At 41.0% G+C, this 17,402-nt stretch overlaps 1 protein-coding gene across 1 annotated transcript; it reads right to left on the bottom strand.

Annotated features, from left to right (window-relative positions):
* Positions 1–13,026: 13,026 nt before the first annotated feature.
* On the bottom strand, positions 13,027–13,974 carry SUCNR1 (succinate receptor 1). Its single transcript, XM_075004612.1, has one exon. The coding sequence runs from the start codon at positions 13,972–13,974 to the stop codon at positions 13,027–13,029; it is 948 nt and encodes a 315-aa protein (XP_074860713.1).
* Between the last annotated feature and the right edge of the window lie 3,428 nt (positions 13,975–17,402).

The raw sequence follows: 17,402 nt of genomic DNA, 5'->3' as shown, positions 1-17,402 counted from the left end.
CTTAATATCAACTGAACTCACTCAGTTCCTGCTTGGTCATGCGGCAAGTGTGTGGGAAAACAAACAGAAGAAAACACACATGCAGAATTGCCGAGGGCCATCGCAGGCCCCTAGGCAAGATGGGTGGGGGGCCCAGCTCCATGCTCAGAAGGGGAAAGGCCAATGGCAGAAGGCCTAGGGCATTCGGATCTCCGTACTGCTGGGACCACAATTCTGGGTTTACCCCCTCACACACACCCCCACCCCCATGCTCAGAAGGGGAAGGGCCAATGGCAGAAGGCCTAGGGCATTTGGATCTCCGTACTGCTGGGACCACAATTCTGGGTTCACCCCCTCACACACACCCCCACCCCCGCAACTTTAGCAGTGGTGTCTGAAGCTCTGGTCCCTTTTCAAACTCCTCACTTTGTCCCTCCCATCGGCAGGCCTGTATATGCGTGAGAGTGCACGTGCATGCATTAAATGAATGATGTATGTCATTTCCAGTCTCCCCACTCAGCCCTAGTAATACCTTCTTTTTTCTGACATCAACAGCTGTACAAGGACAGTACTACTACAATAGAATTAGGTAAACATGTTATGCTTACTCCATATGGCATGTTTAAAACCTCTGAGTCCTGAGCAATTATCTTTGAGAACTCATGGAGGACTGGAGAATATCCAATACAGTATCTATTTATACCAAAGGAATTATAAGTCAGTCAGTTAACTTCGGTAGTCAGAATAATAATGGAGCAAGTACCATGGATCACCACCTTGTAGTGGTGGAGAGGCTTGTGTGTTTTAGTGACTGCAAGAGCAATGCTACCTGGAGTCATGTACTCCCTTAGGGTCATCCGTGGTAGAAAGATCAAGTGCCAGGTTCTGAACAAGCGTGATCTAAGAAGGCCTCAGTGGCAAAGCAGGTGGAGGCTATCTGCACAATGGAGGTGAAACTGTTGTGTAACGTTAAACAGCTGGAAAGGTGGATGAAGGCTGCAACTGGTAGAGGATTTCCAATCATCATGGTGTCCATGCCATTGTCTTGAAACCCTCTATCTGCCAAGGAAAATGTGGTGACAGTTGTGCACCAATCTCCCTGCTTTAAAAATGTCCCACACAGGCTTCATAATCATCATACTCAGAATGACAGATTGCCATCATTGGAGCAAGTAGTCAAACCAGCAATTTATAAGAACTTTAAAAAAATAAAAATAAAAACCTTAGGTGATAAACAGTCAACACAGATTTGTCAAGAACAAATCATATCCAACCAAGCTAATATCCTTCTTTAACAGAGTCACAAGCCTTGTAGCTAGGAAAAAGCAATAAATGTAATATCTTGAATTAATAAGGGTTTTGTACTTTCTCATAAACTAGAGAAATATAACCTAAATGAAGCTACTATCAGATAGGTGTACAACAGGTAAGAAAAGTATACTCAGACCTGTGTCGAGATTGCCAAGAACTGTCAGCAAAAGAAACGTAAATTGCACACTGCATTTGTCTCTCTCCTGCTGACAGCTCTGTCAGGAGAGGCTTTCCCAACATTTGGCCCATCCACACAGGACCAAATGTCAGGAAAAGCCCCTCTGCCAAGACATCCCTTCTTCCTCGTGAATCAGAGAAGACAGGGATGTCGGCAGAACACTCCAGTCTCCCGACAGAAGCCTGAAGTTTAGACATAGCCAAAGACTAGTTAACAATGTCTCAAAATCAAGCTGGAGGCTTATATCAAGTGGGATTCCATGGGGTTCTGTTCTGGGTCTCATTTTATGCAATATCTATATAAATGATTTGGCACAGAGAATACACTTATAAAGTTTTAAAGATGTTACCAAGCTGGGAGGGTTTGTAAGTCTTTGGAAGGCAAAATTCAAAATGATCTTGACAAATGGGTCAAATGGTCTGAAACAAATACAATCAAAATTCAAATGAGGGCAAATGTGAAGTATGACACTTAGAAAGGAACAATCAATTGCACTAATACAAAATAGGAAATGACTGTTTCAGAAGTAGTACTGCAGAAAAGGATCTGGGATTTAGAGAGGCCTGGCATACGCTGGGAGGTACCTGGCATACACTTGGGGGAAGCAGAAGATGCTACAAGGAGTCATTGAGAACTGTCTAGAAGAGACTAGCCCCAGTATTGCCCCTTCTGCCCAAGCTGCCACTCTACCCAACCTTGCTCAGGCACCCAGCCAGTCTGTTGGCACCGCTTCTGGTAATTGAACAGTTCCTTATCCCATTGTCCTGGTGGTTGGGAAGAGTATTCCAGGAGGTACTATGAACCTATAAATAGTCAGGAGATTATTTTTATTGGTCTACTTAGCAGACAAGAGTGAAGAAAGGCCATAACACTGGTTTGAAGAAGTTTGCAGTTAAGTGTGGTTGCATTTTTATCATCATATTTCATAGAATCACAGAGATGGAAGAAACTTCAGGAGGTCATCAAGTCCAGGCTCCTGCCCAAAGCAAAACCAACTAACTAAATCATCCCAGCCAGGACTTTGTCAAGCTAGGACTTAAAAACCTCTAAGGATGGAAATGCCACCACCTCTCTAGGTAACCCATTCCAGTGTTTCACCATCCTTCTAGTGAAATAGTTTTTCCTAATATCCAACCTAGACCTCCCCCATGGTCAACTGAGACCATTGCTCCTTGTTCTGCCATCTGTCACTACTGAAAACAGCCTCTCTCAGTCCTCTTTAGAACCTTGTAGTGAGTCAGCATGGCCTCCTGCTGACTCAGAGGCAGAGGAGGCTGCGCAGAGGCCCTGGTGGGCGGGTCCAGAGCCAGAACACCAGAGGCCTGCCCCTCAGAGGGTGGGGCCCAGGGCTAGAAGAGCCAAGGGCAGGGCTCGGGACCCATTAAAGCCTGGGCCTCCGGGCAGGGAGGAGGCTTCTACACGAGCTCCCCGGCACCAAGGGCAGAGGGCCTGTCGCCGCCCAGCTGGGCTGGAGAAGCAAGCCCCCAGCGGCTCCGAACAACCCCGGATCCAGATGCCCCAGGGGGACTACCCAGACCTGCCAGGACCCTCATGCCGGCGGAGACCCCCCGCCTTGCAAGCAGCCCCAGGAGCGGCCTGCCCCAGAGTCCCGGCGGAGCCCTGCAGCCCTTAGGCCCAGGATTGCCTTGGGCCCACCGAGCTACCGCCGCCCAACTATCCCAATGCTATTGACATGAGTGACTGGCCGGAGCCCCTGAAGGCGGACGATTTGGAGGAGACTGACCCCGTGGGACCCCCTGACCAGATGGACTGGGACCTTCCGCCAGTGGAGGTAGAGGTAGGAAGTGGCCCGGGGAACGATGCTCCCGAACCCATGGCAGTGTGTTGCGGCCTGGATCCCCACTGCAACGGTCGTGTGTGAGCGACCTCAGGGCCCCGGGCCGGGTCGCAGTGGAGTGGGAGGGCCTGTGACCCCCTACCCCCTCCTTGACAGGGCCAGCCCGTGCTGGGCCTGTGCTCAAACCCTTGTGCTGTTGCCCCGCCCCAAACTGAGGGCTGGGCCTGTGCTCAAACCCTTGTGTTGCTGCCCAGCCCTGGACTGAGGGCTGGACCGGGCTCTTGTTACCACTGTGAACTGCTGCCCCGCCCTAGACTGAGGGCTGGGCCTGTATTGTATTGTAACGGTGAACTGCTGACCACCCCGAACTGAGTGCGGGGCTGGTGTTATAACCCTTTTTTTTGGGTGCCGCCCACCCTAGGCCAAGGGCTGGGCGTCTCAGGACTCTTGCAAACCTCCTTTCAGCAACTTGAAGGTGGTAATCAAATCACCCCTCACTCTTCTCTTCTTCAAACTAAATAAACCAGATCCCTCAGCCTTTCCTCCTAGGTCACATGTTCCAGTCCTCTAATCATTTTGATTGCCCTATGCTGGCACCCTTTAATACATCCACATCCTTTCTATACTGGGTGCCCTAGAACTGGATGCAATATGCCTAGTTTGAGAGTGTATACTAGGAACAGCAAACCTATAAGAGACAGGGCAATGCCCTTAATAAATAATATACATTTTACTGGATAGGAAATATAAGCCAGACAATGTTTTTGCTTTATTGACAAATTTATTCCATGTCAAATTTTCATAATTCTGAAAGTTAGGAAAAATGAACCTGTTGTCTGTCTTGTGTTTCTTTTGTCTTGTCTGGAAACCTTTCATTGAGCATGGTCCAAGTTTCAATGGGTCTGACATTACCTACTACATAATCTGGACTGTTCAACAGCCATTTCCTCTCAGGTGCCTCTTACCACTTCACAGGGGGATCTACTGCTCTCATACAGCCTTGAGCCTGTAAATTTCTTCCAGTTATACTGAAAGAGTACAACAGACAGCCATCCTTGAATTATACTGCAGAGGAACATATTCCTTGTCCAAAACGTTCACCCTGAAATATATATCGTGTAGGGCCCTGTTCTCTCCTGGACAATACAAACTTTGTGTTTGACCATAGGCAAGACATTCAGGTCCCAACCCAACACCTACTGAAGTCAGGGGAAAACTTCTCATGGGTTTCAATGCACTTGGATCAGGACCCTCACTCTCTTTGCCTGACTTCCCAAAATATTAAAATGAGACCGTTTGCTTCCCAGTGGTGCAGATCATTGCAATAAGTGAGCTTACACCCCCTGAGAGAAGCTGGCAACGTCAGAATAATCACATCTCTTCACAGCTATTTTCACTGAAAAAAAAAAATACAAGCAGCAGGGCCGACAGCCACTGCAGGCCCCGGGGCAAAGTGGGAGGCGAGGCCAGCTCCATGCCCCTGGAAGGTGCGGGGCCAAGGAGAGGCAAAGGCAGTCAGAGCCACATGGAGCTGAGGAGCAGTTCTGCTGCAGCATTTCAAAGGGGTTCGGAGCGCCAGCCACGGCTGCTGCCGCAGTAGCAGCAGCAGAGGCTGGAGCTCCAGGCCCCTTTGCAATTGTCACCCTTTGTCTTGCCCCATTGGTGGGTCTGAATACAAACAGTTACAAAAATAACCCAGATCCTGTCGACAGTGCCTCCTTTTTTATACTATGCTAATTTCCTATAGGCTCCTGAATCAGTCAGCTGCAAATTAATGTTAAACGATTTTGTGGTATATATACACTAACACTTAAAATAGGTGATCCATATTCTGTTAAGGCAGCATTTTGTCTGGTATATAAATTATATCATTTGTTTAAAAAAAGATTTAACAAATAAAAAGCATCTAGGGTTTTTTTTCTTTTCATATCAGAAGTTATGAGACTTGAAAAGGTAATATTGCATAATACCTTCACATTCATATATTCCTCATGGCATCAAGTTAATACCAATAAGAGTTATCATTACACCGTAAATGGTTTTATAATATGACATGATGTTGGTGGTCTTCAGCCTGTCATTAACAGGTATAGAGAATAAAAGAGCTTTACTACCAATCGATCACTACTCCTTGTCAAGTGGGAGCAATTATAATCCTGGCAGAATTTTACTAAAGTTAATTATGTCCCAGGTAGCAAGTCTACATTCCTCCAAAGATCACAAGTTATTGATACTGTCATTAAAACATATTAGAAGAGTAATGTTAAACATTTCAGTAAAGAAGGATATAGTTTATCTTAAATGGTGTTAGACTTTTGCTGCAATCTTCTCCAATTTAGCATCCTTTACAGCCTGGTGAAGCTGTTTTTTGAGATATCACACAAGCAGCTAAGCATTTCTGCCTTCTTTAAAAAAAAAAAAAAAATCACAGAATAGTTTTAAAAGATCCTTACTTTCAACTAAACAAGTAAATGTGAAAACCCAAGATACCATAGTGATTCTATACGATTACTAATAGATGACCTGTTATGTTGTGTGGGTAAAGCAGTAAAACACACAATAAATAATCCAAAAAGGTAGGCACAGAAGTTTAGCTTGTAGACAACATCTGTCAGCCAGGAACATTCAGAAGGTGTATGTACTGGGAGATTTCACTTCTGTGTACCATTGTAACCCACAATACTTCACCTGTGATCACCAGCTAAGTTTTGTGATAAAGATATACACAATACATTTCAAAACAAAAAAGCAGTGAAGTAGCACAGAGAACCTTAAATATTGAGTCTGTTCTGGTATGGCTATGGTCTGAAGAAGTGCATCTGTCCCATGAAAGCTCACCTAACAAGTTATCTTGTTAGTCTTTAAAGTGCTACTTCACTGCTTTTTTGTTTTGATAGTATATAGACTAGCACAGCTTTGTCTCTGTTACTACAATACATTTCAGTTTCAAATAATTCCTGGACATTTTCTCCACACTAGTGAATTTCCATTTTTGAAACTACTGAGGACTGTTGCATAGCTCCATTAGATAGAACCCAGAATGCTCAACTTTCCAGATATTTAAAATGTATGAACTTGTTTTCAATTTTGAATTATGAAACCAAGTCTTGTGAGATCATGTTTCCCTTGTTCTGTATTCCTTTATGAGACACAAAACTTTCCTATGACTTCAGTGGGAATTTTTCTACCCCTATGCAAAAATCGTCTGGAAGTGGATTTTATTTATAACACCTTTACATAAATGTAACCCACTGAAGGTATAAGCAAACATTTGGGCTACATCTACACAAGAAGCCTCTGTTGACAGGAGTGACTGTCAGAAGGGATTTCCTGGCAAAAATTCTGTTGACAGATTACGTCTACAATACAAGCAGATCAAAAGAGCAATCTGCTCTGTTGACAGAGAGCAGCCAGACTACCCAGCCCTCTCTCAACAGAACAGCTGACCAGAAGCTCTGCAATCACTGTCAAGAGATGCATTATACCTAAATGAGATGTATAACGCTGCCGGCAGATGTGCGTGGTTTTGTTGACAAACTGCATTTTGTGTATAGACACTTTGCGGTTTTTCCCAACAAAAGCCCAGTTTTGCTGGAAAAGCCTCTTGTGTGGAGGTAGCCTTGAATAATTAAGAGGATAAAGTGTACTTGAACTTTGAGAAAGCCTTTGACAAGATCCCTCACTAATGGCTCTTAAACAAAGTAAGGAGTCATGGAGTGAAACGGAAGGTCCTCTCATGGATCAGTAACTCATTAAAGGGTAGATATAAATGGTTAGTTTTCACAGTGGATAGAGGTAAATAACAGAATCCTCCCAGGATCTACGTTAGGCTCACTGTTGTTCAACAATATTCACAAATTATCTAGAAAAACGAGGAAAACAATAAGATGGCAAAGTTTGCAGATGACACAAAATTTGTGAAGACAGTTAAATGCAAAGCAGACTGCAAAGACTTACAAAGGGATTTCACAAAATCAGATGACTGAGCAAGATGACGACAGATGAAATTCCATGTTTATAAATGCCATGAAATGCACATTAAAAACATAATCCCAACTATGCATACAAGATGATGGGGAGGGTCTCATTTAGAGATCTTGGGCGACTCATAGAATCATAGGACTGTAAGGAACCTTGAGAGATCATCTAGTTCAGTCTCCTACATAGAGAGTTCTCTGAAAACATCTTTTCAATGTGCAGCAGCAGTCAAAAAAAACAGAAACAAACAACCAACCTAACGATGTTAAGAATTGTTAGGAAGTGGATAATGAGGGAAAATAGAATGCCATTATATAAATCCATGGTACCCCTCACACTTTGAATACTGTATTCAATTCTAGACACTTCATCTAAACCCCGCCCGATGTGTGATAATTGGACAAGGTACAGAGAAAGGCAATAAAAAGTGTTAAATATATGGAACTACTATATGAGAAGAGATTAAAAAGACTGGGACTGTTCAACTTGGAAAAGAAATGATTGAAGGGATATGACTGAAGGGATACAGCAGAGGTCTTTAATATGAATGGTGTGGAGAAAAATAGGGAAGCAGTTACCTCTCCACATAGCACAAGAATCGGGGGGGGGGGGGGGGGGGGGGGGGGGGGGAGGGTCACACAAAGAATATAATAGGCACCTGTTTTTGAACAAACATACGGACATATTTGTTCACATAAGACACAATGAGGGACAGCTAGTGAGGGAGTCCAAAGGGGAAAACCAGCCATGTGATTGCTTTCAGCCCAGGGAGGGACCAAGACAACCCTCTCTTAGCATCGGCTTGTCTCTTCTACACCCTCACTCCACCTTCTCTGCCCAGTGCTGTGGCAAGCTAAGTCCACATTGCTACACTTCCCCTGCTGCTACCAATGAGTGTGGAGGACCAAACTCTGCTGCAGGCACCAGATGTCCCCACCCTCTAGTCTACCCAGACACCTAGGGACTCTAGCCCTGCCAGCTGTTTCCTTCTGTCTATGGTGTTTGAGGGGGGCGTGTTCCCCATACTCCCCCCATGAATTGCCCCTGCACTTAATCAATCTTTGGCTACTAGTCAAGATGGTCAGGAAATGCCATACCCTGAATGTGCCTAAACTTCTGTTAGAAGCTGAGATTGAATGACAAGGTATGGATCACTCAAATTGTCCCAGTCTGTTCACTCCCTGTGAAGTATCTGGCCCCAGCCACTGTTGGATTACAGGATATTGGGCTAGAAGGACTATTGTTCTGAGCCAGTATGGCCATTCTTATAATGTAATTCAAGTGGAGATGCTCTCGATTTATACTGGTGTGATAATCAAGCCTTATTTAAAAAAAAAAAAAAAAAAAAAAAACACTGTTCCATGATCATATGCCTGTATGGAACTGTATGAACAGTACTATCCTAGCTCATGCTTCTGTGGCCTGTACGAGGGCCATTAGGATCAACTTCTTGTAGGTACACTGTCAAAGGGCAACTCTCAATGCGTGGTTTTTTAGTGGACTAAGACTGGACGGCAGAACACAGTTTGTTAACTTCATTGAAAGCATGGTGCAACATAAAACGTAAGATTAATGTACCCTAATTACAGAGACACTTTTAAATTATTGTTCTGGATGCTTTAATCTACTCTTCTTCTGCATGTACACATCTTAGTTTGAGATATTGCACGAGCTGCGTGATCTGAACGCTGGATGAGCTCATTTCTGGTGATTTACTGGAATTTGAAGGTTTTGTTTATTTTCCCCTCACAGTAGGGAGTCGGTAACAGCCAATGTAAAACAAGTACATCACCACAATCAGATGGTTATTGCTCAATTTTACTTCCTTGATACATACTTCCTGAACAGACTCACAACCTGATAGTTATGCAAATAAAGCATGTGGACATGCAGGGGAACAGGCAAGGAACTCTTCTTTCTATAAAATGAAATATACCACTTTCCTGTTTTAAAAACGAAACTGAACTGTGCATCCAGACTTGGAATGGAAGAAGTAAAAACTATCAAGAAACAATCTATTTCTGAATCTGTGAAGGTGACCATCACAATGGAATATGATCACTTATTATCACCCATCTGAAATAAGGTAAACCTTTAACAAAAGCTATTGCTATGAATTAGTATGTTCTATAGCAGTTTGAGTTGACAGCCATGGAAAGTGAAGTCCATGCAACCCAAGAATGGCTGTACTGAGTCAGATAAATGGTCCCTCTAGCTTAGAACCCTGTCTTCCAACAGTGGCATGTGCTAAAGACGTCAGAGGAATTAACAGAACAGGGAATTTGAGTGATCCTGTCATCAATCCCATATTCTATTAGAAGCATAGGGAACCTACAGCATGGCTAACAGCCGTTGATGGACCTGCCCCTCCATGAACTTGCCCCTTTTTTTTTTTAACCCAGTTATATTTTCAATGACCCCTAAAAAGGCACTGACTGCCAGCTGTCAGAGGTCATAATGCTGATGCTGGCAGGTTCCCACAGGAAGCTGAATTATACTACAAAAAGGGGTTATTACTTTGTCATATGGTAACAACTTTTTAGCAATGAGGGATCTGAATTGATGACCAAGTGTTTTAGCCAAGTAACAAAGAGATAACCGTGCTAGTCTACATACTACCAAAACAAAAAAAGCAGTCAAGTAGCTCTTTAAAGATTAACAAAATAATTTTAGGTGGTGAGCTTTCGTGGGACAGACCCACTTCTTCAGACCATAGCCACACAATACAGACTTGTTTTAGCCAAGTGTGCTTGATCCCTACTTTTATTTTCTTTTAGCATTCAACATAATACAGCAACTTATAAGATAGGTCCAATTAGGTGAGTAAGATTTCAGCTTGGACAAATTGATTGTTTTATTTTTTGAACACCGATTTCTTCTGCAGCCAATGCCACATGAATGAGGTTAGCAGCCATGAGTACAGCTCACAAGATGAAAGTCTGGACAAACTAGGGCTTTAACTGAGAAAAAATTAAAAACACCATTCATAAACCTTGAGAAGATATACCTTGATTCCATTCTGCTTCTGCCTACAGAAAAAGATAGATTAGATACATACAATCTTTCCATAATCATAAACCTGCGTGGAGTATTTTGTCCCAAGCACAAAGTGAAGGTCTATCAGTTATCTGCTATGTAAGGGAGAATACTACAAGATCATTAGCGGTCAGCGATCACAGGCTCCATTCAACAATATAGTGGCCAGATGAGCTCAGTTATTTATATTGGTTTAATTCATTTGGATTTAGGGGAGATTGAATCCTCATGACTAGCTGAAGAAACACTGAAACCTGACTCAGTATTACATTCCAAATAAATCTGAAAATATTTTTGATTATAGCCTGCACCATCCTCAGGTGAGAATGGTTTACTCACGGGGGCTGTCTGAGTACCTCTCTTTCAGTTTAAATTAGGGTTAATTCTTTTTAGGAAGCTCTTCTATCTGCACTGAAATGCAAGTGTTCACACATGGTTTGCACTAGTTTAAACTAAACTAAACCAGGACACGTGTATGGACAAAGTTTAGAGAATTAGTCCTGTGGGTTACCTCTGCAACAGCTACATGCATTCAGTATTCACAAAAGGATGATTGTGGAGGAAAGTCTGAGAAAGAGAACGGAGAGCTCTCAGTAGCTTGCAGGAGCTACTCAGCATTTCAGAACAAGCCCATCTTTTGCAATACATGCGAAAGCCCAACCAAAATTAAGTGTCAAGAGAAGTTGTACAGGCGATGCGCTTGGCCTTCATTGCTGGAACAGTCAAGAGAATTGCAAAAAACATTATTTAAACCAAATGTCTTTGCTAACTGATGCAAATAACTTTCTTTTGTTATATTAGAAAAAATTGACATCTACACCTGAACCAAACTCTGATCTACCTAACTGATGTTCCAAGCCTTAATCCATGCTTCTCAATAAATTGAAATGGTTGGACAAAGTTTACTTTCAACTTTTCTGCAAAAGAAAATGGCTGTTTAAAAACACCATTTAGAATGAATGTGAATGAGCAAAAAATTCATGCTTTATTCATCTCTCTCTACCTTCACTCTTCCCTGCCCACCCCTCCCCCCCAAAAATATTCTGTGGCAAGTGCTGCTGGTGGAAAATGGATGGAAAATAGTTTCATGGTCCTGTTGAACTTCAAACCAAATAATGCCATTCAATATACAGGGTTGATGGTTGGGCAATTTGCTGCTTTCATAGCATTGGGCATTAAGGGTGAGATCCTGAGCTGGTGTAAATGTTAAGTTCAGAATCAAGACTGAATGGTCAAATAGGAGACAAACGCAGTGATGTCAACTAATACTGCCCAAATCACCTTCATGCTAAGGTATTATTCATTTTTCTGGATTGTACTGTGTACCTAGAAGTGTGAAAGTCATGGAGTATGGGGACTTGCATATCAAAAACAAAACATTGAACACCAGGCTTTTGAAGTTTTCCAACTGTATGTTTTATTATCAGGCAGCTATGAAACAAATTTTTAAAAAGACAAAATAAAACCAGTTTTGGGCTGTACCTTGACATAATTACTTATTGGAGTGTCCCCTTAGGAATAATACAGGCAAGAGCATTGTGAAATTGCCATTGATAGAAATATTTAATAGCAGATTAAACAAATATCTGACAGCAATGAGCTAGATGGTGCTTGGTCCTTCCAGTTCCAGTGTTCTATGACTTTAATACTATAAGAATTTATTTTTGCATAACAATTCAGAATCCCAGTTCTTTATGGGTCCACCACTATCAAGAGCCAACTGCCATGCCCTAAACTAGACAATCTTTATATATATATATATATATATATATATATATATATATATATATATATATATATATATATATAGTACTTCATCTGTGGAGTACATTAAAGTGAAGTCTGGCTTGAGTTTGAGTCCTCTAGCCTGAGGCAGGTATCATATGATGCCTGAGCACCAAAGCAAGGTTTACCATTTTTCATCTATTCAACAAATAATAGACACACACACACACACACACACACAATTTATTTATATATATAAACAAAATTATAAAACTACTGAGCGCATATTAGCATGCACCAACATCTCCTTCCCCCCGTACAGGTTCTGGTCTGGCTATGGTCTGAAGAAGTGGGTCTGTCCCACAAAAGCTCACCTAATAAATTATTTTGCTAGTCTTTAAAGTGCTACTTAACTGCTTTTTGTTTTGATAGTTCAACCAAGAATTTAAAATGTCTCAGACACTTAATATACAAGCTGAATGGTCACCATCCTCAGTGTGAAACAACACAAGCGAGGACCCTAAGGTGAATGCTGAGTGTGGGGGTCCAGTGCTGCCAGGCAGGCCTAATGTCAGCCCCTCCCCACATCAGTATGTGGGATGGGTCAGGCAGACCACTTGACAGGAATGCCTCTGCCCTCGCCCTCCTCATCTCTAGTGTGCTGGGATCATCATAACTACACCAACACTTTAAATATTCTCTGCCCTCTGACAGAACTTGTCAAGGACTTTCAATTTCCACTGAGTTAAAACAGAGGAGTACATAAATATATTATTCTCTCATATAGCATTACTTACTCCAGTCCTGTGGCCCTTATTAATATATCCGGCTATTTAAGCCTGTGAGAGTTTTGCCTGAATAAAGATGGCAAGGTTGAGTCCATTATGCAGTTGCCAAGTAATGGCTTCATTTTACATGTACTAATTAACCCTAAATGAAGCTAGCTACATAAAGCCTCAATATACCACAGTAAAAACTGTCAGATAAACCAGGCTCCTTTATTCTTCAGTGTGTCTTTATGTCAGAGTGCTTTATCATCACTTATTTGCTGAGGGGATGGGGGTGTATTCCTTTTTAAAAGTTGTCTTACTTTAGTCATCAGCATCTCCCTGAAGTGATCACCCATGAGGAAATAAAAGACAGGGTTAATTACACTATTTAAAAATGCAATGGGCCGTGTGATAATATAAATGGTGTGGATGATGTTCTTTGTGCACTGGGAAAGATTCCAAAATTTCATTTGTGAGGCAATCCTCACATTGCGCATTATGTGGTATGGAGTAAAGAGTAGCAAAAAGCTAACCAGTGCTATGATGACTAAAGAAAGAGGTTTCTCAAGCGGCTGAGCAGTTGTGAGCTGCTCCTGACGGTTCTTAAGAAAGCGAACCATCTTCAAGTAAAAGAAACACATAGCACAAAGTGGGAATACAAACCCCAGAAGCGTCAGATACATGCTGTATATCAAGTTTTTTTCTGGATCTCCAGAACTTGCATAATCTAAGCAATGGAAAGAACTGGCAGTATCTGTAGATCTTATGAAGGTGATTATTGGCACCAGTTCAAGTACAACCAGGATCCATATGGCAACAGACAAAACAACAGCTATCTTTCTCTTCTGTAGAAAATGTTCTCTTAAAGGATATCGCATGAGCATGTAACGATCAATGCTGATAAAGGTAAGAAAAAGGATGCTTGTGTATAGATTTACATGCAGCAGGAACCTGTTGCTTAGGCACAAAATGTCCCCATACGTCCACTTTCCTTTGGAGTAGCTTGTCACCAGCATTGGAAGAGTGCATAGAAATGCAAAATCTGAGAGTGTTAAGTTAAACAAGTAAATATTGCCACTTCTCCAAACTTTCAGGCAGAAGACATAGCCAAAGACAGCGATGCTATTTCCAATGATGCCAAAAATGAACTCGATGGCATACATGGTAGAAAGGTAATACTTTGACAGGCTGTTATCCATCTCTGGGCAGTCATTCATCATATTCCCACTCTGAGAAGTTAAAAAAGGTAAAAATCAATAAGAATAAAAGTTAAAATTTCAGTGCTATTCTATATTTTTGATATCACAACTGTGATAAATGTGGTCCCCACAAGTTAAATTTTCTTTTCACTCTGGAGGAAGAGAAAATTCAGATATTTCACTGCTGCCAAAAATGGTGTCTCACAAATTCAAACTTTTTGTTTCAATGTGCTGAAACCAAAGAGACTTTAAAAAATACAATGATCATAAACACAAATGAAATCCAACAAGAATACTTTCTCGATATGATGCAGGCAAGGACTCTGGGATTTTGTATGGCAGTTGTTTTCCTGAGAATCTCACATAAGACAGATGCAAAGGGGGTTTTGATTCTTGGGCTTTGTCTACATTGGCAATTAAGGGATAATGCTTTTATCTTGCACAGGTGCTTCACCAGCACTCCCTCACTTCTCCCCGCCCTCCCCTCCCACCACAAAAGCTTTGCCAGTGCAAGTGCTAGTGTAAACAATGCAGAGCACTGCTGCCCACAAAGCAAACACACATGAGAGGTGGGAGTTTGTCTGGAAAATTGCTAACAATCAGTGTTTATGTTGCTAAAACCTATGTAGTGTAGACAAAGGCTTAGTGTCCATTATACTACATGTGTAAATGAAAATGATGTTATACAGGATGAACATCTCTAGTCCAGCATACTCAGGACCTAACCAGTGCCAGATGAGAGAATTTGCTGGACCATGGGACATCAATGTTGTCTAGCGCCTTACCAACACTTCAGTGCTTACTGGGCACTTAGAAGGCAGCGAGGGCTAAATTAGAGCCAAACAACAGCACAACAGCAGCACAGAGCCAAGAGAGGTGGTTGTAATATGGGATCACAGGAAACTTGGCCACACTCATGATAAGTGATTGTCTGGCTAACTAAAATCATGCTGAATTATGGATGTGCCCAGATGAGACAGTACTGGACTAGAAAGGTTCAATCTGTACTTACACAGCACTGGGTTAGAGTAAACATGATCTCAGAGGGAAGAAAAAAAAACCTGTCATGACTGTGTTTTTTGGAAATCATGTTCTTGTAACTGTGGACATTTACTCCCACATCTTACTCACTGCTTATTGCAGCAGAAATCCCATCATTTCTGCTAGGATCTTTGCCCATGTAAGGAATGAAATAGTACAGGATTGAGCCATTTGGTCTAACTGTGTTCTGAAGAAGTTTCTATTAGTCACAATGGTTGAAAAAGGAAACGCTTTTTTAACCAACAGGAATATTTGCTATTTATAGATTTACAGGAATAAACTTGTTTAACAGAATTATTCAGGAGTAGTCTTATAAGAGAGATAATGTACCTTTAGCATGCACTGCAGTTTACATTTGTCTCTTAGGAATTCTGAGGAAATTTTCAAGAAATGGAGAGTTCTTGCTGTTTCATAGACCACAATATTAGTTGTCTATTTTTCACAGTACAAGCCAATAATAAACATATTAAATCCCAAGTTCACAACTGTCAGCAGCATTAGGGTCAAAGGCAAATCCCTTAGCTAAATTCAAGTTAGGGATAAAATGAACAGGGACATTTCAGTGATGAAGTTGTAAGTTTAAACTTTCATCAATTCACAATTTTTATGGTGAACATTTACATCTAATTCTCAGATCTATTCAGCTCTCCATGTGATATATTTTTATAATTATAGTTAATTTGTATAACAGCATGCCCAGAGTCCCATTCTGACAAGTGCTCTGAAGTTGACGGAGAGTATGTTAGCTAACACACAGAAAACACGTAATTGCTTGATTTTTGCAAGTTATAAGAAATGCTATATCAAGGGGACATAAGCACACAATTTGGCTTATTCACAAGGCTATAAGAATACATTGTTTAGGAATCCTTTTTAGTGTAGACCTATCTACAAATAATTATGTTTACAATTCTAAATTCCCTGATAAACTGTAATAAGACAAATTACCTAAGATAATGCATAAGATCCACAGTTTATTATGCTTTCTATTTGATTATTTAAAATAACTGTTTATCAGCCTTTCTGATTCCCGAATAAAATATATCATGATGTTTTAACAAGGGCTTTTGGAGGCACCATGTTAAGTATTCCAGAGAAGACTGGAATACTTCATCTCTGAAGCAATTCACATACACCTCCCTTAAATTATGTAAATTAGTCTTTGTGCTCAAAAATATTGCTTCACATTTAAATGCAGTGAATTGAACCCAGCATCAATTTGGGGGAGGGGGAGGCAAAAATTAATCCAAAGGAAGAATGCTTCTATTTTTCCCAAAGAGCCAAGTTGATTGCTGGGCTATATATTCAATATACTCAGTATATTTTTCAGGAACAAGTATAACCATAAACAGGGTAGCATACTTAGTGGAATTTTGTTTGCCAAATTTTGCCTTCTTCATAGTTTGCAGTTACGAGAAATTCTCTGTTTAAATATGGAGGCACTTCAGTAGACTCTCTAGTTCTTTACACTTTCCTCTCTGCATGTCAATACATTCGCCCCCCCCCCCCCGATTGTTGGGTTTATTACAAACTAATGAAGCATTTTTTGTAGGAGGAATCTTATTGGCAGCACAATCAATAACATATGGTGGGGAAACAAGAGCGTAAGAAAAATAAATTACATTAGATTACAGCTCATGTTCAATGAAGCCTCAATTAACACATCCCAAGAATGAAAATTACATTTTTTGAAAATCTATTATATGCAATGTCTTTAACAGTACTGTAATTAGATGTTCCAATTTTCCTGTTTTAAATGTTTTGTATGTTTATTGTTTGTGTTGTCTAAAACTTACAAAATTCAGCAGTGAATTATGTATAGCAAGAAAATTGTTAAAAAAATAGTTAAATGAAATAAAGTGGAATATACAACATGTGTACTTGTAAAAATGTTAGTAGAAATCTCCACAAGATACTGACTTTGTTTGAATTGCAAGGTCAAAGCTAAAAGCAGTATATGGGGTTGATTTGAATTGGGTAGAAATTCAATCCTTTTGTTGAAAAACAAAAGTTGAAGCAAAGGGATCACAGCACACTACATAAGCTTTCACACTTTGAATGGAAAATAGTGGTAAAATATTGAAAGCCCATTGTTCCCTGTACCACTTGTAAACAGACTTACTGATCCCTTTCAAAGCAATATTCGGGGTATAGGTAACTAAGGCAGCATGAGGTGCATTCTTCATTTAGTTGTTTCTTTATGGCTGGTCACATCTTTAAATGTTCTGGAAGAGCTAATCATTTTAGCAGTTTGTCATAAGCTTTAAAGAGTGCAACACAAACAGTTGAATAATACATGAAATACTAACTCACTAGAGATTGTAACTTACCATTTTGTGGAATGAGTACTGGCTTAGTAGACACTCCTGTAACCATAACCCAGTGAA

Source organism: Carettochelys insculpta, chromosome 10, assembly GCF_033958435.1.
Source record: "Carettochelys insculpta isolate YL-2023 chromosome 10, ASM3395843v1, whole genome shotgun sequence".
NCBI classification, from domain to species: domain Eukaryota; kingdom Metazoa; phylum Chordata; order Testudines; family Carettochelyidae; genus Carettochelys; species Carettochelys insculpta.
This window is presented reverse-complemented; position numbering and strand designations above follow the sequence as displayed.